The 25,328-nt window shown below is 38.6% G+C and overlaps 1 protein-coding gene across 10 annotated transcripts in view; it reads right to left on the bottom strand.

Annotated features, from left to right (window-relative positions):
• PTPRT (protein tyrosine phosphatase receptor type T) overlaps positions 1-25,328 on the bottom strand; it is a 1,139,542-nt gene that overhangs the window by 242,171 nt on the left and 872,043 nt on the right. For all 10 annotated transcript variants that reach the window (XM_088843764.1, XM_088843767.1, XM_088843761.1 and 7 more), the window contains exon 12: positions 2,662-2,935. In XM_088843764.1, coding sequence (XP_088699890.1) covers positions 2,662-2,935 — 274 coding nt within the window. The remainder of the gene's footprint in view (positions 1-2,661; positions 2,936-25,328) is intronic.

Genomic DNA, 25,328 nt, shown 5'->3' with positions numbered 1-25,328 from the left:
GCTGCTCTTCTAGGACCTACCATTCTCAGGTTGGAGAAATTGCTCCTGGGGTCCAGTTTCCTAGGTTCTGTAGACTTGGTCTATTGTTGGGTTTTTAGGAGAATCTTGAGAGGAATGTGATAGCAGGTGACGTGAATGTAGCTATGACTCTGTTCCACAGCATGGAAACCCAATAGTACTTCTTGATATGTTGCCAAGAGCAGGAAAAGCCACTCTTTCTTAGGGCTGTGCTGAACCAAGAAACTGGCTAATATGGGATCCAGAGACGGGCTCCCAGATGCTTCTGGCCATCTTGACATTTTCTTCCTCAGTATATCAAGAGTGTTGTATGAAGAGGCCAGATCACAGGTGCAAGGCAGTCTGGCAGCTTCTTTTTGTAGTTTTATACTCTCTGTGAGGAATGTTCCTTGAACCAGTAATGAATGCAGAAATGAAATACCAATGTGGAATCTATAAATGGTTATGTGGACATTTTAAATGTGAGGTAGTTTCTCAATCCAGGTTTCTCATAAAGTAATGACTGCCACTAACAGGCTATACTATCTTGGCCACCCAGCATCTACACAGGCTATTCTCTAAGAACTTCAACAACAAATTTTGCTTTTGTTTCAGGTTTTTCTACCCCAGTGAGCTTCTCACTTCTCCAGACACACTGTGGAACATGACACATACCAGATTCCCTTATGATTATAGAAGCTCTTCGAGGGCACATACTACATAATCTTAATATGAACTACAGGGCTTAGCATATGTCACTGTTCATTATATATCTGCTGAATGAAATATGGCAACCTGGAATATGTCCATAGGCGGAAACATCATAGGTGGAAATACTTGAGTACAAGAGGAACTAAAGATAGTTAGCTTGCAGAACATAAGACCAGATGGGTTTGTGTGTGTCTAGAGGAGAAGTGAACTGAAAAAAAAAAAAAAATGCCACCTAAGAAGGTGATTGCATTGGCTCTACTGGGACCTAAAAGTATGGATCAAGACAATGGGTAGAAGCTATAATAAAAGATAAACTTAAGTCAGGTAAAAAAAAAAAGCCCTCAGCCACAGCCTCCATAAAGATGAGCAAGTTATCATAAAAAGAAGTGAGTAATTTGTTACTGGAGTTATTCAAGAATAAGCACTGACATCATCAAATAATAGAGACTGGAAAGGGTGTGGAAGAAAGGGAACCCTCCTATGTCGCTGGTGGGAATGTAAACTGGTGCAGCTACTGTGCAGAGTATTATGGAGGTTCCTTAAAAAACTAAAAGTAGAGTTGCCATATGATCCAGCAACTCTATTCCTGGGCATATTTCCAGAGAATACCTTAATCTGAAAAGATACATACATCCTAATGTTGACAGCAGCACATTACAATAGCCAAGACATGAAAACAACCTAAATGTCCATTGACAGTTGAATGGATAAAGAAGATGTGGTATACATATACAACAGAATACCACTCAGCCATGAAAATAATGGAATAATGCCATTTGCAGCAACATGGATGGACCTACAGATTATCATACTAAGTGAAGTAAGTCAGGCCATATAATACTTACATGTGGATTCTAAAAAAAATGATCAAATGAACTCATTTACAAAATAGAAATAGACCCACAGACGTAAAGAACACACTTATGAACACACTTATGGTTATTAAAGGGGAGAAAGGGTAGGAGAAGGATAAATTAGAAGTCTGGGATTAACATGTACAAACTATTATACAAAAGACAAATAAACGACAAGGTCCTACTATACAGCACAGGGAACTAGATTCAATATCCTCTAACAAACCATAATGCAAAAGAATGTGAAATATATATATAATATATATATATTAAATATAATATGAAATATATTTAAATATAATATTTAAAAAATATATAATATATATATGTTATTGAATCACTTTGCTGTACAAAAGAAAATAACATGACATTGTAAATCAACTATACTTCAATTTAAAAAAAAAGGAATAAACACTAACATCTGTTAACTGTGATACTGTTATATTGACTGAAGGACTGTCTTGTGTGTAGGGGAAGGGAGGGAGATACTGGATGACCTTTCAGATCCTTTCCAGCCCTGTGATCTTGTGATGTTATGACTGACACCTCTTATTAACCAAACAAAATGAAACAAAACAAAACTGACACAGAAAAGGTTACCTTGTCTTTGGGAGAAAAATATTTTCTAATGTGACTAATAGTAATGAGAAAGAGGTTAATAGTCACTGATTAACTAAAATATGTATGTTTAGGGCATTCATAGAAATCACATTTATAGGTATTCTTTTATAGACGAGAAAATTAAGACTCAGATCTGAATATGATTCACCCAAGTGAAACACCTTTCCATCCTCTAATTCAGGGGTCTGAGAACATTTTCTGTCAAGGTCACAGAGTAAATACTTTAGGCTTTAGGTGGCATAGAATCTTTGTTGCAACTACTCAAGTGTACTGCTGTAGCATCAGAGCAGCCATATACTATGAAAATGAATAGGCATCACTGTGTTAAAAAGACAACCCCCTCCGCCCAACAAAAGGCTGCTCTGGATGCTTTGGTCCATGGGCCTTAATATGTCAACCCCTCTCTAAAGTGATGCTGCCTTCTCATTTAAGAATGGGAAAACAAGGCAAGAAATGGGCTCTATTTGGCCATACTTACTCCGTTGGCTTTGCTGAGGGCCTGGAAGTAGATGCTGTAGCTTTTCAGAGGGGAAAGAGGGGGGTTCCAGTAGCCATTGTATGTCTTGTTGTCACCCACTGTAAATGGCTGGGTGACAGGCAGGTTGGCAGGCTTTAGCTCGGCAGCAAAGTAGTGTAGAGAATCAAGGCTAGAGGCGTTCCTGTAGCTCACCGGGACTGAAAAGCACTCGATGATGTCGGCTGCCCTCCGGGACTTCTGAAGTCGCTCCTCCTTGACAACCAGCTGATAAACACTGAAGAGCAAAGAGCAGAGGCAGATGAGCAACCCTCTGGAGGGATGAACTTGTTACTTACCATCATCACTTCTTCGACTGAAACCTCCCTCCAGAGTTTCAGACTTCTAAACCTGCTGTTTTGCAGAAACGTTTTAGATCTCCATTTAGATGTTCCAAAGGGCTGGTTCACACTGGGTATGGGCAAAATGCAGCTCAGTTTCAACCCCTACAAACCTGCATGCTCCTCCTCCTCCATTTCTTTCCTTAGTGAGGGAGCACTATTCATCAAGTGGCTAGATCTTGCTTCTGGGGGCTCATCCTCATTTCCTACCTCCTTGGTTTTCACTCTGCTCCTCTCATCAGCAAGCTCTGTTGACTTGACATCAGCAATTTGCACCTGCCCTTCCCCTTTGTTCTCCTCCCATTCTATTGTAGAGGTGGGGCACTTCCCCATCTCTTAGCTGAACTCAGCAGGTCTCTTTGCCTCTAATTTATGTGATCAACTCACCAGTCAATCCGCTGACCTCCTTAAACATAAACACTGTCATTCTTCAAGCACTTTCACAGGCTCTCCATTATCCAAACGATACAATCGAGATTCCTCATCCTGGCACTTGGGGGCACTTTGTGTCTGGTTTGTAAACTACTTCTCAAAGAGTCTTATGGTAGGTAGGCCCCTGATTGCAGCTGCTCCAGAATCCCTGCTACTGCGCAAACATCCTTTGGATCTTATCCCATGCCATCACCAACTGGTGCTTCCTCCACCTGCAGGGCCCTCTCATTCTACCCACTTCGGCCTGTGGAAGCCTTTCTCTAAAAGCTGAGCCTATCTTTCATCTCCTCCATGCAGCAGTTCGAGATCTTCCAAATGTGAATGGCTTCCCCTCACTCAACTCTCTGACCACTGATGTGGTCTGCCTGGGACAGCAATAATGTGAGCTTGGAGCTACCGTTTCTCTGGCTGGACAGTGACCTTGAAGACAGCAGCAGTTGTGGCTTAGTTATCTCTGCTTCACTCTCTCTCTGTCTACATACCGCTCAGCAGATTGCCTGATACCTGTGTGCTGATCAGTGAATACTTGTTCAAGTGGACCAAACTGAACTAAATTGAAAAGAAGCCCGAAACCCAATCTGACGGAATGTAGAAGACCAATTCAAGGGAAAGTGATTCCTCTAAGCTCCTGTCTAGTGATCGTGCACATTTCCTTTAACTTAGAAGGATGGAAGAAGCTGTTAATGTGTGAAGAGAGATGCCCAAGCCTTTATTAAACACCAACTGTAAGCAAAATGTGTAGGCTAGGGAGAGAGGCAAATCATCCCTCCAGGGGTGAGTCAGCAACCCCACCGTCCCTTCCTCTCCACCAATCTGATTACTGAGGACTCACTTGTCAATTCAACCAAACTCAGATGCCAGACTAGAGATGAGGGTGCAGAGGCTGCGAGGCAGACTGCCCCATGAATGTCAAACTGCAGCAAGAGTAGAGATCCAGACTCTCAATGCATAGTTCAGTATCCTTTCTTTTTCTCTACCTTCCTTCCTACTGCATAAGCCAACAAAAGAACAGAGGGCCTTCCAAGCATTTTGTGTTTGTTTTACTTGGTGGCTGAAATTGTACAGCTCTATCCCACCCAGCCTCGTCTGAAATCACAAAGGCTAGCAAAGGATATTTTTTTTGGGTTAAACTGTGTTGTCAACATACAGTTTCCATACAATTGGGATTAATGTGCCAGAGCACAGCCAGCAGCTCCCTGAGGCCCACTGTGTCTGCAGCTTGTCCATTCAGAGGCAAATGTGAAATTGCAGCCGGAAAGCTGTAAACTATTTTGTCATGTAAATCTTTCTGCCAGGAATCTAGCCTCTCTACTCTGGGAGCTCTGATTAAGGAGGAGGAAGGGAAGAAACGGTCACGCAAACTGTGCAACCTTCCTTCCCCTGACACACATGCTTTAGGAAGGGGTGGGGGAAAGAAGCAAGAAAGTGGGCATTATTTGTGTTTCTGTGCTAACTTCACTCTCATCATCACTCTCTTGAAAACATATTTATTGAAGCTCTTTTTGGCGTGTTGGTGATGATTAAATCATACCTAAATGAGAACACCTCCCGCAATCATATCTCTAGGGTTGGAATAAACTATTCAGGATTGTTTGTAAAGAGAAAGGATTTTACTTTTCAAGTAGAAAATCTCAGGGAGTATGAAAAACATTTTCTTCTCATTCTATGCTCACCTCACAACATTTACTCACACATTTCCCCTCCCGCGACACCTTCTCTATTTCTCTCAATGAGAAGGTGGACATTGATGACCATATTTTCTTCATAATTTTTCCTAAGGGTCTCTTCTTACAGGACCTGAAACCTGGGCTGTAGCTTCATCTCAATGCATAAGGCCAAGGCTCATCTGCACCTCTTTTCAGCTCCTCACCTTCAATGTCCATCATTCATCCTCTTTCTAATGTGACTGACAACCCACACCCCTCTCCTTCCTTGACTTTTCAGACCCAGGCTCACCGGCAACTTCTGTATTTTAGTTTCATGAGACGAGAAAACTCTACTCTGGTCCCAGATCCAAGACACCAGCTCTTAGAGGACAGTTGTCATTGATGCCTTTAAGAGCAAAACCTGTAGGCACCTCTGCAAGCTTCGGAGAACCATGCTGCTGGACCCTAATGCCTCTTCTGCTGTTCAGAGTGATACGTTAGATGATGACTCACGCTCCTCTGACCACTAACCACTGAGGGGTACCAACATCCTTTCAGACCATGACTCCATCACAGACATATCCTGTGATGCCCTTTCTCTACCCAGGAAAGGGGCTTCTAGTCAGAGGCTGAATCCATCCATGGTCAGTTGATTTCTGACAAAAATTCCAACACAACTTGACGATAGAGGGATAATCTTTTAAGCAAATGATGCCGGGTCAACTGACTATCCACATGCAAGAATCTAAAATTCACATTAGATATTTCTCTGTACAGCAGTAATTAACACAACATAATAAATTATCTATACTTAAATTTAAAAAAAAACTTGTTCACAAAAAATAAAAATTAAAAAAAATAAGTTCACATTATACACAAGAACAGAGAGAACACATCATAACCCTAACTGGAAGAGCTAAAGTTATAAATTCTCTAGGAGAAAACATAGGAGAAAATTTTCATGACCTTGGATTACAGAAAGGGTGTGTGAGTACAACACCAAAAGTATGACCCACAATGAAGGGAAGGAAAGATCAGTTGGATATCGTCAGATTTTTAAAAACTGGTTTCAGAAGGTGCTAGTCAACAAATGAAAAGGCAAGCTACACACTGAGAGAAAATATTTGTAAACTGTATGTATGATGACTCTCATCCAACATACATAATGATCCATTTAGAGTCAATAATAAAAACACAAATTACCCAAATTAAAAGTTGGCAAAATATTTGACTAGACATTTCACTAAAGATAAAATACAAGTAGTTTATAAACTCAAGGACAAGATGGTCAATTTAAAGAGCTGTGACCAAGACAGTGGAGCAAGAAGACCCGGAGCTAAAGCTCCTCCTGTAGGTATGCCAAAATTACTGCTACGTACAGAGTAGCTATCGATGGAAATGACCTGAAGACTAGCAGAAAATATTTTTCAAAACTGAAGATATTTAAAAAAACACCAAATTTATATGTGGAATCTAGAAAGCAAACCATCAATATTACAGTAATATCAGAGTAATCCAAGTCTATGCCCCAACCACTAATTCTGAAGAAGCTGAAGTTGAACAGTACTAGGAAGACCTACAAGACCTTCCAGAACTAACACCAAAAAAAGATGTCCTTTTTATCATAGGAGATTGGAATGCAAAATTAGTAAGTCAAGAGATACCTAGATACCTGGAATAACAGGCAAGTTTGGCCTTGGAGTACAAAATGAAGCAGAGAAAAGGTTAACAGAGCTTTGCCAAGAGAACACACTGGTCATAGCAAACACCCTCTTCCAAAAACACAGGAGACGACAGCTCTACACATGGACATCACCAGATGGTCAATACCAAAATCAGACTGATCATATTCTTTGCAGCTGAAGATGGTGACACTCTATACAATCAGCAAAAACAAGATGGGGAGCTGACTGTGGCTCAGATTACGAACTTCTTATTTCAAAATTCAGACCTAAGTTGAAGAAAGTACAGACAACCACTAGATCATTCAAGTATGACCTAAATCAAATCTCTTATGATTATACAGTGGAAGTGACAAGTAGATTCAAGGGATTAGATCTGATAGACAGAATACCTGATGAACTATGGACAGAGGTTCACGACATTGTATAGAAGACAGGGATCAAAACCATCCCCAAGAGAAAGAAATGGAAAAACACAAAATTGTTGTCTGAGGAGGCCTTACAAATAGCTGAGAAAAAAAAAAAGAGAAGTGGAAGGCAGAGGAGAAAAGGAAAGGTAAACCCATCTGAATGCAGAGTTTCAAAGAATAGCGAGTAGAGATAAGAAAGCCTTCCTCAGTGATCAATGCAAAGAAATAGAGGAAAACAATACAATGGGCAAGACTAGAGATCTCTTCAAGAAAATTAGAGGTACCAAGGGAACATTTCGGCAAAGATGGGCACAATAAAGGACAGAAATGGTAGGGACCTAACAGAAGCAGAAGATATTAAGAAGAGATGGCAAGAATACACAGAAGAACTATACAAAAAATATCTTAATGACCTGATAATCAAGATGGTGTGATCACTCACCTAGAGACAGACATCCTGGAATCCAAAGTCAAGTGGGCCTTAGGAAGTTATCACTACGAACAAAGCTAGTCAAGGTGATGGAATTCCAGCCGGGCTATTTCAAATCCTAAAAGGCAATGCTGTGAAAGTGCTGCACTCAATATGCCAGCAAATTTGGAAAACTTAGCAGTGGCCACAGGACTGAAAAAGGTCAGTTTTCATTCCAGTCCCAAAGAAAGGCAATGCCAAAAGATGTTCAAAGTACCTCACAATTGCACCCCTCTCATACGCTAGCAAAGCCATGCTCAAAATTCTCCAAGCTAGGCTGCAATAGTACATGAACCAAGAACCCAGATATTCAAGCTGGATTTAGAAAAGACAGAGGAACCAGAGATCAAATTGCTAACAACCACTGGATCATAGAAAAAGCAAAAGAATTCCAGGAAGACATCTACTTCTAATTCATGGACTACACTAATGCCTTTGACTGTGTGGATCACAATAAACCGTGGAAAATTCTTCAAGGGATGGGAACACCAGACCATGTTGCCTGCCTCCTGAGAAATCTGTATGCAGCTCAAGAAGCAACAGAACCAGACATGGAACAACAGACTGGTTCAAAATTGGGAAAGGAGTATGTCAAGGCTGTATATTGTCACTATGCTTATTTAACTTATATGCAGAGTACATCATGAGAAATTTCAGACTGGATGAAGCACAAGCTGGAATCAAGATTGCAGGGAGAAATATCAATAACCTCGGATATGTAGATGATACTACCCTTATGGCCGAAAGTGAAGACGAACTAAAGAGCTCTTTATGAAAGTGAAAGAGGAGAGTGAAAAAGCTGGCTTAAAGCTCAACATTCAGAAAACTAAGATCATGGCATCCAGTCCCATCATTTCATGGCAAACAGATAGGGAAACAGTGGTAACAGTGAGAGACTATTTTTGGGGGCTCCAAAAGCACTGCAGATGGTGACTGCAGCCATGAAATTAAAAGATGCTTGCTCCTTGGAAGAAAAGCTATGACCAAACTAGACAGCATACTAAAAAGCAGAGATATTACTTTGCTGACAAAGGTCCATCTAGTCAAAGCTATGGCTTTTCCAGTAGTCATGTATGGACATGAGAGTTGGACTATAAAGAAAACTGAGTTCTGAAGAATTGATGCTTTTAAGCTGTGGTGTTGGAGAAGACTCTTGAGAGTCCCTTGGGCTGCAAGGAGATCCAACCAGTCCATCCCAAGGGAAATCAGTCCTGAATATTCATTGGAAGGACTGATGCTGAAGCTGAAACTTCAATCAGTCCTGAATATTCATTGGAAGGACTGATGCTGAAGCTGAAACTTCAATACTTTGGCCACCTGATGCGAAGAGCTGACTCACTGGAAAAGACCCCGATGCTGGGAAAGATGGAAGGCAGGAGGAGAAGGGGATGACAGAGGATGATATGGTTGGATGGCATCACTGACTCGATGGACATGAGTTTGAACAAGTTCCAGGAGTTGGAGATGGTCAGGGAAGCCTGGCGTGCTGCATCTATGGGGTCACAAAGAGTAGGGCACAACTGAGAGATTGAACTGAGAAAGTAATACAAACAAATGTAATGTATGCAAAACTGAAACAAATTCACACAGTAAACAAACTAGTGCTTACCAAAGCAGAGAGGTAAAATGCGGGGTGGGGGTGGGGGGCAAATTATGGCTATGGGATTAAGAGATACAAACTACTATATATAAAATAAACAATACAGTTTATCTATTTTATAAAGATATTTTATAAAATAGATAAACTGTATTGCACAGAGAATTATAACCATTATCTTGTAATAACTTTTAATGGAGCAGTCTGTAAAAATACTGACTATGCTGTACACCTAAAACTAATATAATATTGTAAACTCAACTATACTTCAGTAAAAATAAAAACATAGAAACACAAAAGAAAAAACAACAACAATTAGCCATAACAGAATGGCTATCAGTAAAAAGGCAGACAATTGCAAGTGTTGACAAAGGTACTGGAAAACTGGAACTTTCATACATTCCTATGTGAAAGTCAAATGGTGCAGTCACTATGGAAAGCAGTTGAGAAGTTCCTTAAAAAGGTAAACACAGAGCTACCATTCACCAAGCTATTCCATTTCTAGATATCAACCTAAGTGTGTGTATATAAAAACTTATATACACATATATAAGCACTTATATACACATATATAATAGCATTATTCATAATAGCCAAAAAATTAAATCAATCTAAACAATTAACAAGTAAGTAATATGTGATATATTCATCTAATGAAATATTATTCAACAATAAAAGAAACAGTTTACTGATGTACTCTACTATATGGCTGAAGGTAAAAAATGTTATGCTAAATGAGAGAAGCCAGATGAAAAGGACTATATTATATGACTCTATTCACATGAAATGTCAAGAAAAAGGAAATTTATAGAGACATTACTCAGATTAGTGTTTGCCTGGGACTGGAGCATGAACAGGAATCAACCGCACTTGGGCACAGGGTATTTATGGTATGATAAAAATGTTCCTAAGTGAGACTGTGGTGGTGGTTGTACAACCCTACAAATTCACTGAAAATCACTGAATGGTACACTTAAAAATGAATGAATTTTATGCTATGAAAATTATACCTCAATAAAGCTGTTAACAAAAATCTTGGATGTCTTTCCACCTTCAAAAGAGTCTGTGCTTTAGCATTCAACTATGCACACATTTTAATACAAAAATGCGATGATAAACCTTTGCTGTTATTGTACAAGATGGGCTAAGAAACAAGTATGAGCTTTGTAATCCCCACAGCATCTAGCTTTCCAGTTACATTCCCCGCATTAAGGTCACTTGGAACTATGAAACTGAGATTTACAAGGACGTGTCTTAGTTCAGTTCAGTTCAGTTCAGTCCAGTCGCTCAGTCGTGTCCGACTCTCCGCGACCCCATGAATCACAGCACGCCAGGCCTCCCTGTCCATCACCAACTCCCGGAGTTCACTCAAACTCATGTCCACAGAGTCGGAGTTAGCCAACCTTTATTTCAAGACCCTGGGAATATGTTTTTGTTCATGATTCGCTTGGTCACAACAGCCATCAGAGAAGGCAAGGGAACGGAGAGAGGAACACATTTTTAGTGTCAGAGTATGTGTGTGTGTGTGTGCGTCTTTCCCTGGCTTCTGACATCTGTGTGGTCTACTGGCCACGCTGTCTTTCATGTTCAGTTCAGTCGCTCAGTCGTGTCCGACTCTCCACGACCCCATGTCTTTCATGTACGTATTCATTTCTGCATCAGATATTTATTGCGTGACTACAGTGTGGCAGGTCAAAATTTGAATGCAACCTGGCCTCTGGGCACTGGGAGCTCAGGACTGAGATGGGGAGACATATTAACTGTTCAGTACAATTCAGTGAGGGGAGGACAGAAGGAGGAAATTGGTCAGGGAAGGATTCTGAGAAGAGGGGTGCTTACAGGAGAGAGGTGAGGCTTAAAGGAGATAACGTGTCTGCAGAGCTCTTTCCAAGAGTAAAGTGCTGTTTATAAAAGCTGGCTGGAGCCAACTGAACTGCTGCATGCATTATTATTAGTGTTATCATACTAGACCACAAAGATTTGCCTGGTTTTTCATTTGGACTCATCTCCTGCGACTGAATTGCACTTAATAAATTGAACAAAAGTGGATTTTGAGTAGAAATTTAGAGGACTTAATGGCATCTGGTCCCATCACTTCATGGGAAATAGATGGGGAAACAGTGGAAACAGTGGTTGACTTTATTTTGGGGGGCTCCAAAATCACTGCAGATGGTGATTGCAGCCATGAAATTAAAAGATGCTTACTCCTTGGAAGGAAAGTTATGACCATCCTAGATAGCATATTGAAAAGCAGAGACATTGCTTTGCCAACAAAGATCTGTCTAGTCAAGGCTATGGTTTTTCCAGTGGTCATGTATGGATGTGAGAGTTGGACTGTGAAGAAAGCTGAGCACCGAAGAATTGATGCTTTTGAATTGTGGTGTTGGAGAAGACTCTTGAGAGTCCCATGGACTGCAAGGAGATCCAACCAGTCCATTTTAGAGGAGATGGGTCCAGGGTGTTCATTGGAAGGACTGATGTTGAACTTCGGCCACTTCATGTGATGAGTTGACTCACTGGAAAAGACCCTGATGCTGGGAGGGATTGGGGGCAGGAGGAGAAGGGGATGACAGAGGTTGAGATGGCTGGATGGCATCACCGACTTGATGGACATGAGTTTGGGTGGACTCCGGAAGTTGGTGATGGACAGGGAGGCCTGGTGTGCCGAGGTTCATGAGGTCGCAGAGTCAGACACGACTGAGTGACTGAACTGAACTGAATATTGGGTTAGCCAAAAAGTTCATTCAGGTTTTTCTATAAGAGGTAAAGCAAAAACTTAAATGAATTTTTTGACCAACCCATCATGTTGTGTAAAGGGGCCATAACAATTCAATTGAAGAGTTCACATTAAGTTTTAATTATTATGAAATGAAACCAAAAGAAATCTTATAATAAGAAACCAGACAGCCTTCTGATGATGGCCAGAGTGTCATGCCATATCTTCTTCTTTAATATTTAAAAGTGTAACTAGCTTTAACTGAGCATGTACTTACTGGGGTGGAGAAATATTTCATATCAAAATGCAGAAGACCTGGCCCTCACGTATTTTCTGTTAATCATCAGTCCTGTCTCATTCGCAATATGACACATAAGCAACTACCATGGTTCTCATTGCAATATATATCCAGAATTTGTCCCCTTCCATCATCTCCAAGTTATGACCCTACCAAGCCCCCACGATCTCTTGACTGGATTACTGCCATGGCTTCCCAACTGGTCTTCCTGATTCTAATCTTGCCTCCAGCAATCTCAAAATAGTGGCTGCAGTGACCCTTTAGAAACATGACCAGTTCATGGCACTCCTGTGCTCAAAGGTTCACTCACCTTGAGACCTTGAGTGAGTGTTAGTGTCTCAGTCACATCCAGCTCTCTGCATCCCCACAAGCTGTAGCCCCCCCCCAGGCTCCTCTATCCATGGAATTCTCCAAGCAAGAATACTGGAGTGGGTAGCCATTCCCTTTCCAAAGGATCTTCCTGACCCAGGAGTCAAACCCAGGTCTCCTGCATTGCAGGCGGATTCTTTACCATCTGAGCTACCAGGGAAGCCTACTTAGAGGAAAAGGCAATATCTTTATAATGTCTCCAAGGCCCTGTTATGAGATGTCTTTGCTATTCCTTGAACACCCTCTAGGCATGTTCTCATTTCAAGGCCTTCGATTTGCTACCCTTGATGCCTGAAATGCTCTTCCCTCAGATATATGCAACCCTTGGAAGGTTTGCTTCTTCACTTCTGCCATTGAAATCATACATGATCACCGTATTTAAAATAGCAACCCTGGGACTTCCCAGATGGTCCAGTGGCTAAGACTCTACGCTCCCAGTGCAGGGAACCTGGGGTCTATCCCTGGTCTGGGAGCGAGATCCCACATGCCACAACTAAAGGTCTTATGTGCCATAACTAAGACTTGGCACAGTCAAATAAATAAATATAAAAAGTTAAATAGCAACCCCAACCACATTATACTTGATTAAACTTCCCTGCTTAATTTTTCTCGGTATCATTTATCATCATCATGCCTGCTCTCTGTGTATGTGTATGCTTCTAGGAGGTTAAGTCATTTAAAGAAAGAACTATAAGCACTGCAAATGTCAACCTTCCTTGAACAAAAAGCAACTGGATAGATATGGGGCCAGTTAGCTGATATTTAGATAGATGGCCATGCTTTAGTGACCTTTATTGCATTAAAAAAGCAAGGTCGAGGTTTTAGTTCTAGCTTTACCACTCACTAGCTCTGTCTGACATGCCGAGCAAATCATTTCACCTCTAGGACTTGTATCTAAAATGGGGTAATTCTGGCCAATGCAATAAGACACCAAACAGAAGAGATATACATTTTAGAGAGGAAAGCAATTTATCATCATTTGTAGATAATATGACTGTGACCTAATATATTGAAGAGAATCAAGTGAAAGACTTTTAAAATTAATAAAAGAATTCAGTAAAGTGGTTTGATAGAAGATAGTGATAAATAAACTGTACACATGAAAAACAAGCTAGAAGACTTAAGGGAAAAAACCCTTTCAGAAGTCCTTTAAAAAACAGCTAAGGATAACACAAATAATGATTGATTCATGTTGATGTATGACAGAAATCAAGCCAATATTGTAAACCAATCAATCAATTAAAAATAAAATATTAAAAAAAAGAAAGAAATATACAGACCTGACAAGGGAAGGGGAAAAAAAAACAACCAACCTCTACCAAGCGATGCAAAAGAATATTTCTAGTCTCCAGCACAGGGCTTGGCAGAGTGGGTGTTAAATTATTGTGCAGAACTAAAGATGAATAAATGGACAGAAATGCTTAAGTCCTGGATGAAAGCATCACATATTGTTAAGAGTCAATTATTGCCAAACTGATATTTTCTTTCTCTGGGAAAAAGTAAATAGTATAAAATATGAGGTCAGTTAGGTGACAGTTCGAAGCCCTGAAAATACAGATCATCTCAATTTTGAAATCTTAACAATATCAATGGGATTATTTTGGTTTCTTTGTTTAAAATAGGAAATATAGTCAAGAAACTATTTTTAAACAAAGGAATATGAGTGAAAAATCACTACTAGATAATAGCCCATATTATGGGCATATTTGATAACTATTTAATTATCAAAATAATTAAATGACGGGTACTGGAGTATGATCAAAAGAAAATGGAAGAGGTGTGTGTGTGTGTGTGTGTGTGTGTGAATTTTATTTATAGAAACAGAAGCAATGCAAGTCAATGGGAAAGAGAAAATTCTATCAATAAAATTCCATAACTATGAGAAAAAAACTCCATATTTAAGGGCTCATCATACATGAAAAACTACATTATATTTGAATGGTTCAAAATTTGTTTACTTAAAAATTTCAGGATGGCCATGGCAGTCCAATGCAATGTGTGATTCTTGACTGGATACCGGACTTTCAATTTCCTGAGGGTGATGACTGTACTGTGGATGTGGAGAAGGCTGACTTTTTCTGAGAACATACAAACTAGAGCCTTTGATGAGTCATGATTGCTACAGCTAACCGAGCAAGGATTTGAAGAGATCGGTAAGAGAGACACAAAGTAAACTGAGAAATGTTCACAACTGGTGAATCTGGGGGAAGGAAACAGGGATGTTGCGCCACGCTTGTAACAGCCTGAAGATTTGAAAAAAAATAATCTTGAGTTGAAAAAAAATCTTTTTAAAACTAACAATAGAACAATTCACAAAAGAGAAAAAGAAAAAGCTCTGTATGTATACATTTGAAATGTCAGACTATATGAATAAAAAATTAAAAAAACTAGGATTCTACTTTCAGAAAATATGACAGAGAAGGAAATAATATTTTATACTTAAGTAATCAATATTTGGGACAGAATATCAAAATGATTAGGGGCATACACAAAAATCCAAATATTCTCTGTACATGAAAAGGAACATACAGTATTACCTCTGTATGAGATAGAACCAGATATTATAAACAAATAAAAACTTACAGCTGGGGAAAATAAGAACTTTCCTAAGTAACTCTCATATCATATAGGAAATCAAAACCACAATTTCATACTCTTTAGAATTATTACAATGAGAACAATGATGTTTAATGCTTATGGGATAGGACAAAACCTGTTTTGAGAATCTGAAAAGCCTTTGTTATTAAACAAAAAAGAATGACAATAAATTAATTAAGCATTCCATAAAAAGAAAATTAGAATAAACAACACTGGAGCCAGATGGCTTTTCCAAAGATTTCTTTCAATCTTTCAACAACTGATAATTCCCATGTTATATAAGCAATTACATAAGACAGAAAAAGGGGGGGAACATCTCAAATTGTTGCAAATTATTCCTCTAATATGCTATTAAATTCGTTTCCCCATAAGCAGATAATTTACTTCAGGTACACAAGACAGATTAGTAATAAAACAAATCCAGGAAAATAACACATAAATAAAGCCCAGCAGAAAACCAAAATGATCACATGAATAGATGGCAAAAAGGCATTTGATAAAGTTTAACATCCCTTTCTGATTTAAACAGGCACAAAGACAACTTGTGAAACAGAGATATTTGTATTATGATATTTAAAAATATCTGCTTCAAACCTACCACTAACATCACACAAAGGGAAAATTTACTGGAGGGTAAGTCTGGGAGGTTGCAGTAACACAGACACACAGACAGGTCAACTATTGGCATCATTTGGCAACAATGCCCCCAACGCAACACAACATGAAACCAAAATAAGAGCTATTACAACTGGGAAAGGAGGACACAAAATTATTTACAGATGATGTCACTATTAGACTGGTGAACCAGATACTAAAATTTAATTAAAGAAACTCACAAGAGGTTTCAGCAAACAAAATGGATATTACATGTACACACACACACAAGGTTCCCCTAAAGACCACAAAACCCAGTTAGCAAACATAACGGTGGAAAGACAGCAGAAAATACCACGGTTTTAACAAAGCAGCTCCAGATGTCATCTACATAGAGGGATGATGCAGATTTCCTGAGAAACAGTGAAGACTGGGAGGGGGAAGAGGCCTGCCCTCTTCCAGTGGAAAAGCTCATGCTCATGTAACCGTTTCAGATTAAATAATAAGAGTTTTGAATCAATTAAAACTAAATTCTGTTGGGGACTATTTAGGGAACAAAGTGACAAAATTATTTTAAACTTCACAGAGAAATAGAAGAGAGTGAAAATAGGTAAGAACAGCTGGAACAACAAGGATCATTAGGAGGACCAGATATTAAAATGTCTTGTAAAACTGTAATTTAAATGGGTGGTACAGATGCAGTGATCAACAGAGAGACACCTAATGGAGCAGTGAAGGCAAACCAAGAATACAGCGCGTGTGTGCTAACATGCTTCAGTTGTGTCCACCTCTTTGCAATCCCATGGACTGTAGCCTGCTAGGCTCCTCTGTCCATGGGATTCTCCAGGCAAGAATACTGGGATGGGTTGCCATGCCCTCCTCCAGCAGATCTTCCCAATCCAGGGATTGAGCCCGCAGACCTTACGCCTCCTGCATTGGCAGGCAGGTTCTGTACCACCAATGTCAACTGGGAAGCCCAAGAATATAGTGGGGTATCCACAAACACACCCAGGAAGAATCACAAGTCAGCAGTACAGTAAGAAGTATTCAAGAAATGTGGGGCGAATCTTCTAATAATTTGGAGAAATAAAATAATATGTACCTAATAAACATCATTATTATGTTAAAATGATAACAGTTATTATGATATGAGGCAAAAGTAGAATGCAACTTTGTAAAGGAGGCTCAAATCTATGTTCCACTTAATTTGGTAAAGAAATATGAAAAAAATGCACCCCAAATATTAATATTTTATGATGGATCACAATGACGTTTTCCTTTAATTTTTTCCATATAATTTCTAGAAGCTTATATTATTTTTGTGACAAATCTAAATTAAACTTTATTGTAAATAAAATGGCAGGGCTTCCCTGGTAGTCCAGTGGTTAAGAATCTGCCTGCCAATGCAGGGGACAGGGGTTGCATCCCTGGTTTGGGAAGACCCCATATGCTGCAAGGCGTCTAAGCCCATGTACAACTATTGAGTCCACGCTCTAGAGCCCATGAGCCACAACTACCAAAGCCCATGCACCCTAAAGCCTGTGCTCACAACAGGAAAAGGCACCACAATGAGAAGCCCGCGTGCTCTCTGCAACCAGAGAAGGCCCATGCCCAGCAACAAAGACCCAGCAAACGAAAAATAAAATAAATAAATAAAATGATAAAGTGATACTTATATTCACTACCTCACTACTGTGATGAGGATCAAAGATAATTAAAAACATGAAAGAACTTTGAAAATAATTGTTTAATATATTACAACTAGTTGCAGCATATTTTATTTTTCCACTGGGGGGAAAAATAAAGCTTTATTCCTCTAAAAAAACAAAACAAAAAGCCACAGAAAGGAAGCTAATAATTACTGATGTATACTATAAATTGGGCAAACATCCTCTTTATTCCCTTTAGTGCTCATAGCAATCCTAAGACATGAAATTGTTTAACGGAATTAATTAATTCATGAATTGTTAAACAATTCATGAAATTGTTTAATGAAATTGTACCATATTTTTAATTGACAAATGGATTTCTGCACATGGGTGACATGGCATGATCCATGCCTAATACACTTCTACCTTGCTGAGGAATGTGACTTTTGAATTTTTAATAAACATACTCCACCCCTACCTAACTTCAGAAGTGTTATTTTCCAGGTTCACGTTGAAAAGTATCATTTTAATCAATCAAATATACAGTAATGTATAAAGAAAAACTTATAGTCACCACTGACCAACTAGCTTTAATAGCTAATACTAATGGCTCATTTAAACAAAATCTTTAAGCAGACTTAACTAATAAACAGTGTTTAGACAAATGACTGCCAGGAGAAGTAGAATGTTATAAGGTCTTGTGATTCACTGGCCCATGAACTAGTGGTGTCCTCATCACCTCGGAATGTGTTAGCACTGCAGAATTGCAGACTCCAAGCAAGATCAGCTTCCCTGGTGGTTCAGATGGAAAGAATCTGCCTGCCATGCAGGAGTCCCAGTTTGATCCTCAGGTTTGGAAGAACCCCTGGAAAACGGAATGGCTACCCACTTCAGTTTTCTTGCCTGGGAAATCCCAAGGACGGAGGAGGCAGGTGGGTTACAGTCCATGGGCCTGCATAGAGTTGGACATGACCAAGTAACTAAGCATGGATGCCAGAGCTATTGAACCAGAATTTTCATTTTAAAAGATTTAGGTCACTATATTTACATATTAAATTTTGAAAATCCATAAAGTGAAATAAACCACTTTGGGGAACTGAAAAATCTTCCTTTTTTATTTTGTTCTGTTTTTTAATAAACATTCTGAAGCTTTTTATTTCCCCACTGGAAAGTCAGGCTGTTTTCCTCACCCCAGGCTTCCCAATACTTTCTTCTTCCTCAGATGTCCTGGGAAGCAACCCCTTTACCCTCCTGCCAAGTTCTTGGCTGAAATGTCATTGTTGTTTTCCAGAGTTGCTTTATGTTGTGAAAGGAGCAAGGAAAAAAAAATTAAGTTGAACAAGGCTAGCTTCCACAGGGAGTCGGTCTCGAAACTTCAGGACTAAAACCCACAGTGATGCTTTCACAGAGAAAGATGCAACAGAGGCTGTTTTTAAAAGAGTAATCAATAGGGTGCCTTGGATGTCTCTACTTGCAATAAAGACATTTGCTTAAGGAAAAGAAACTGACGAGAATCCTCTAAGCACTTTTTTATAAGACCATCTGAAATCAATTATCCTCAAAAAAGCCCTTCTAAGCTCTAAAAAGGTAAATAGAATGATTATTAATTAGCCATTAAATTTATCATAATAACTGGCATAGGATGGGGATAGGGCAAATAAATGCTAGAGAAGAATTATATTACCAATTAAAGGCTTTTTCCTATAAGAAAATATAACCTATTGATGAGGCTATTTGCAGGAAAACAGTGAGCTGAAAATCACCTATGTGCAGAGAACTGTAGGGGCCAGGTCTCCAACTAACAACAGAACCACCTGTGAATTCCAGAGTCCTACTAAGAATTTTTCAGTGTAGGACTTGGAAATATGAACTCTGGACAAACTTGCTAGATATTCTTACATACAACACATTTCAGAGACCCTCCTGTGGAAGCCTAGCCCTGAATTTGTGATGTGAGGTAAAGAGATCCTTATATACAATATTATCTAATTTAGCAGTTTTCAAAGTGTGGTCTGTGAATCTCTCTACTATTATCTTTTTAAAATTATATGTTTAAAATGTGGCTTTAATTTCTAATAGAGCATGTTAATATTGATAAAGCCCAAATGAACAAAAGTTTAAGTCCCTAAGATCTTTTCACTGATGTGGCAATATCAAAATGATTTGAACAGTATATGATTTTATTTGCCTTTTCTACTCTGCTGATATTTGCAAATGCAATAGTGGGTGCCTTCACATGAATCAAGGCAGTGGAACCCAACTGCCTTGTCATTGTGTTCTTCACCAACAAATAAAAATTTGCTCTAAAAAACAAAAATGCCAATTTTACCAAAAACGTCCTGGATGAAGCAGGAAAAATGTTCCTTTCAAGGCTTAAGTACATGGCTTTTTACTATTCTTGTGACACAATAGGAAGTAAGCCTAAATCACGTCATCTGTTTACTGAAGTGCAATGGCTTCTTAAGGAAAACTCATTTCTGTGACTTTTTGAGTTACATGCTAAACTAGCCATATTTTTAATGAAGCACCTTTTTTTGTTGTTGCTGTTTCTTGAAAGAATAACTAAAAAATTGTGGTTTTTCACATTTGGATATTTGATAAATATCTTCTCCAAAATAAATCAAGTTTATGTGTCACTTTAAGGGAAACTGATGGTATTTGTTTATAACTGAGCTGTAGGTGAAAATAATAATTTGGAAAACTTGTCATCTGTCACTGTGAATTTGGCAGGTTCCCAATACTTAAAAACTTTACTGATGAGATTTGGTGGCGATATTAGCAAACAAAATGCTTTGATATTATATAATGTATCAACATTTAGAAGATTTTTATAATTCAGTGAATTTTTTTAGCTGAACAATGCCTAAAACTACAAAATAAGGACTGAATATCAAGAATAAAGTCAAAGATAAAATATCCATTGAACAAGAAATATAAATTGATATATAATTAATATGAGAATCTAGTCATCTTCTATAAGCCAGTCTTAAAAGTGTAAAATCTACTTATCTTCTACTAGTTGGTCTTAAAAATACTAAAAATTACTGGCAAAAATGTGAAAAAAATGCACCTCTTCTCCCTAATTTGTTTTAAAAATATGGATACATTGTTTATATTAATAGGTAATGAGTTTACTACTATTTTAAAAATTATGATATGTTTAAAATGTAACTTTAATTTCTAACAGAGCACATTGATATCATAGACAAAACCAAAAAGCTCTTAGGGATCTTAATTTTTTAATAATGTAAAGAGATCTTGAAGCTAAAAAGATTGAGAATCTCTGATCTAATCATGCAATATAAAAAATTAAAAATAGAAGTGCTATCAAGATCCTCAAGAGTTTTTCAATCTTGGCACTATTAGAATTTTAGCTGGATGACCTTTGTTGTAGGGGCTGTCCTGCACATTGTAGGATATTTAGCATCTGAGGCTCTTTTCACTAACTAAATAGATGCCAGTAGCAGACCCCAGTTCCAAGCTATAAACAGCCAAAGGTATCTCCAGATATTGGCTCTGGGGCATACCAACTCTGGTTGAGAACCACTATCACTTCTGCAGGTAAATGGGAAAAGAATGTTAAAAAGTTAACTCATGGAAAAGAAATGTAAACAGTATAAAACATGCGAAAAATTCTGCCCTGCCAGAATACTAAGAAATTCACATGAAAATGATAATATGTCCCCATTTAAAACCCAATGAATTATAAAAGTAAACATAATTATCATATGCCACCTTGGTGATGTTATGGTAGAACTGGTAGGATTATATAATTCCAGAAGCACTATAAATTGATTCATCAAATTGGGGAAATAATTTGGCAATGGCTTTCACGATATATAAACACTTTCATGACCTGGAAGTAGAAAGAGTATAGATTCTAAAAATCTGCATCAGATTTGAATTTTGGCTCTGAAGCTTACCAGTTGTATGACCTCCCTTTAAATATTTAAATGATATTGGAAATCCAAAGACAGTAATAATGTTCCATAAATGACTACTGTGAGAACTGGATTAGATAATAATGTAGGTGAACTTCTAGTTAAAATGGAAGATTTAAAGCACTCCATTTACCTCCTCTCTCTCCTAAGAGCCCACTAACATGACAGTAAAAGATGAAAAAGCATATAAATCCACAAGGAACTAAAGAACAGGAGAGGGCCTATTAGTGGATGAGAGTTTTAAAAATTCTGGAAGACTGAAAAAGGTCAGAAGAGAAGTATCTGTTGTGTCAGGATCTGGAAAGTCAAATTATAAAGAAATGTGAATAAAAATGGAGGTGATTTGTCCAGGGATCTCAAGTGAGATTCCAGTTTTGCAGCAACAAAACAGGGAGGGTGTGAAAGTGAAATGTGGGGCTGAAAACAAGGGTGTTGATCAAGAGTCTATGCCTGAAACCATCAAACCCTGGAACATGGGCCTCTATATATCTAACTCCTACCCCTCTGGCAGGAGATAGGTGGCTTCAGCTCTGGAGAGTTTAAAAGCCTTCATCCCCCAAAACATCACTTCCATTCAACTTCTACAACACCTTACTTTTAAACATTGATTACCAAGACTCACCAACTAGGTGAGAAATGTCACAGAGAGTAGTCAATTCAAATCAGAAAAAAATGACTCCAGAGGAAACAGAGATAATATAGGCATCAACAAAACCTTTCAGTTCAAAACCTTTATCACTCTCCAAATTAAAACATCATCCTCAGAAAAGAAATGATTGCTTCCATAAGTGAGAATTGCTGCTATGAGGGGAAAAAAAAAATCAGACAACAGTAAATAGCTCTTCAAAGGAAAAATCATGATTGTGGAAATTTTAAACAAGTGCTAAACAAGGTTGGCAAATAACAAAATGACCACCACCAGCACCACCAACAACAAAACAACAAGAAAATCAAAGAAAAAACAGTAATAATAAATCTGAAATGGTAGAGCTCTGTGAAAGAAAATGTATTAATAGAATAACAAAGCTATTGCTTGTGCAAAATAGAATACTAGTACCTTCTATAATGAATTTTTTTTTCAAGTGTACAAAATAGGAAGAGCGATGAGAGGTAGTATAAGATAATGGTTAAAAGTCAGGCTTTGGAGTCAGAGGTCATGTTCAAATCCCAAATTAGCAACTTCCTAGCGGGATGACCTTGGGAAGTGACTTAATCTTTCAGTGCTTCAGGTTCCCATCTTAAAACAGGGATACTACATGTTGTTACTTCATAGAGTTTTGATGAGAATTAGCTGAGATGATCTAGGTAAAGGACTTAAAATAGTGTCGAGTACATAGTAAGCTTGTAGTTAATTATATAATAATAAAAATTGTATATCACTTGGCACTGAAGTCTGCTTTTAGAATGATAAAATTAGCTACTGTGTATTTATTTAACTAAAACCAGGAGTATAACTACATTGGGAAGCTGGATGATTCAAGGCAGCCAAATTCTCATCTATAATAGTGGGAAGTAAATAGATAATGTCTGTAATCAATAACTTTAGAATAGCACATTATGTAGTGACATTGCCAATTCCCAGAAGAAATAGCAAAGAATTAAAATGCAGTTGCCTATAGGGCACACAACTAGGGGGTTGAAAAATATGGAGCAGAGAGTGGTTTGATTATTTGATTTCCCAGCTATGTGTGCTTGTTACTTTGAGGTTTTTTAATTAAAGAATGAAAAAGGTTAATATATATGAATTGGCTGTCAGTGCCTGGCATATAAGTGTAGGCACTCAATACATTTATTTCCATTTTATTTACTTCAGTAATTCCACTCCTGGGGATTTTTTCTTATTTAAAGATAAAATACCAAAAGAAAAGCATGAATAAATATATTTATTGCTGGGTTATTTATAACAACAAATAACTAGAAATGACCCAAATTTTCAACTATATGGGAATGGTTAAGAACTGTGCAAAAACCTGATAGAGTGCTGTAAACCAGGAATTCAAGTTTATTGTTTCAGATGGCTGTGGATTGGTTAAAACCTATGACAATGCAAACACACACACACATACAGAGTAGGTCTCGGATGTGTTTAGACTAGAAAACAGAAACCTGAGAAAACCAACATGTCTGGACAGAGGAGATGGAGATAGAGTGTATCTTATTCATCGGGTCCCCAAAGTAACTAATAGGGGGCTCACAGCTGTTTGGGTCATTATGCAAGGAGAGTTCCTGCCAGAATTCAAGGAGTATCTTTTTGATCTGTGACCTTTCATACTTAGAATTTACATCACTGTTCAGGAAGAATGTATACTAACAATCTATGCCATTAACAGCGATTTTTACAAATGCTGACTTGACCAAAAACTTTTTGGGGCGTTTTCTGTAACATTTTATGGAAAAGCTCAAGCTAGCTTTTTGGCCAACCCAATACTTAGGAGCCCTTTCCCCATCCTTTTACAGTCAGACTCAACATTAGCCAAGTCATGGCTCACCTAGAAGCCATTCTCAGCAGCGGTTCAGCCTCCAGCTCTACAGTGCATAGAAAACGTATTGATCAGTAAAGATATGAATGGAAACTATGTCACAACAATGAAAAAAATGGACAGCATGATGCATCCGAGTCTCCATCAGAGCTTACAAGCAAGGCCTCAAGCTCTCAAAGATAATATGAGCTGGACAAGCCAACTTCTCTGGATCTCAATTTTCTCACCTGAGAAAGAAGGAGCATTTTTTTTTCCCTACTCCAGTGTGATGTTAAGAATATAAAATGAAAGGATACTTGGGAAGCCACCAATCACAGTTTCTGATCCAGAGAAGAAGCCCAAGAAAGCTCAGCTGGATGTGACTTTGGCTATCTGGGACCTACTCAGAATTGTGCTCCCCAGACTCTAGCGTGTATCAGAATCTTCTGGAGGTCTTGTTAAAACATAGCCATATGGGCTCCATCCACCGAGCTCCTGACTCAATAGATAGGGGGCAGGGCCTAGTATTTGCATATCTAACAAATTCCCAGATATTACATTGGTCCGGACCAAATTTTAAGAATCACTGTCTTGCAGGCACAAAAATTACTAAAACGATCTGGGATGAAAGTTGAGATTCTGGAAAGAGAAAAGCAGGTGGAAATATTTTTCTAGGGACTCCTCATCAGTCCTTGGTCCCAATGTCCACAAGGTGGACCTTGGTTTATGGCCTTCACTAGTTCCACCTCCTTCCCGAGCTCCCTTTCAACCCTCTCCCCCTGAACCAAGCCTCCTTTGTCAACTTTCTGAACTGAAAAATCAACCTTATCCCATCTGTCTGCAGCCTACGTGCTGATGCAAGAGGCTACCTGTTTAGGTTCCAAGAAATTACACATTCGTTATGGAGGAAATTAACACCTCAAAGCAAACTATAATTAGGAATTCTTCAATTCAGTTTATGCTTTTTCAATTAGGCACTCTATAATTTTAATCATGGGAGCATTAACATGTTTCTGTAATTTATATACCTGTGGTATAATTAAGCCTGGGAAACACATTGCTCTAAACCTGAATCAAAGTGATTGTTTCCCTTCACACTTGTGGGATTACAGGCCCCTGATGGAGAGATGGTGGCAGTTTCAAAGGAGCCACTTGGGAGTGGCAGAGGCCACTGAGAGAACTCCTGGCTTTGGAAATGTGAAGGCTGTTGCAGACCATGTGATGCCTTTCAAACATCTGGCTCATGTGTGGACATCTGCATCCCAAAGCTTCAACTCCTATTGTGACTTTGAAAACAGTCCCCCCAACTGGAAACTGCATTGGACAACTATTCTTGGAAACTAATTTCAATTAAGCAGGAACAGGGTGTCCTGGCAGGGGAGACGTTATCTGAGAGTCGTGGGAAGCAGATGGCTTTGAATTGAAGAAAC

This window comes from Moschus berezovskii, chromosome 15, assembly GCF_049115385.1.
Source record: "Moschus berezovskii isolate FMDL1 chromosome 15, NW_MosBer_1.0, whole genome shotgun sequence".
Classification (NCBI taxonomy): Eukaryota; Metazoa; Chordata; class Mammalia; order Artiodactyla; family Moschidae; genus Moschus; species Moschus berezovskii.
This window is presented reverse-complemented; position numbering and strand designations above follow the sequence as displayed.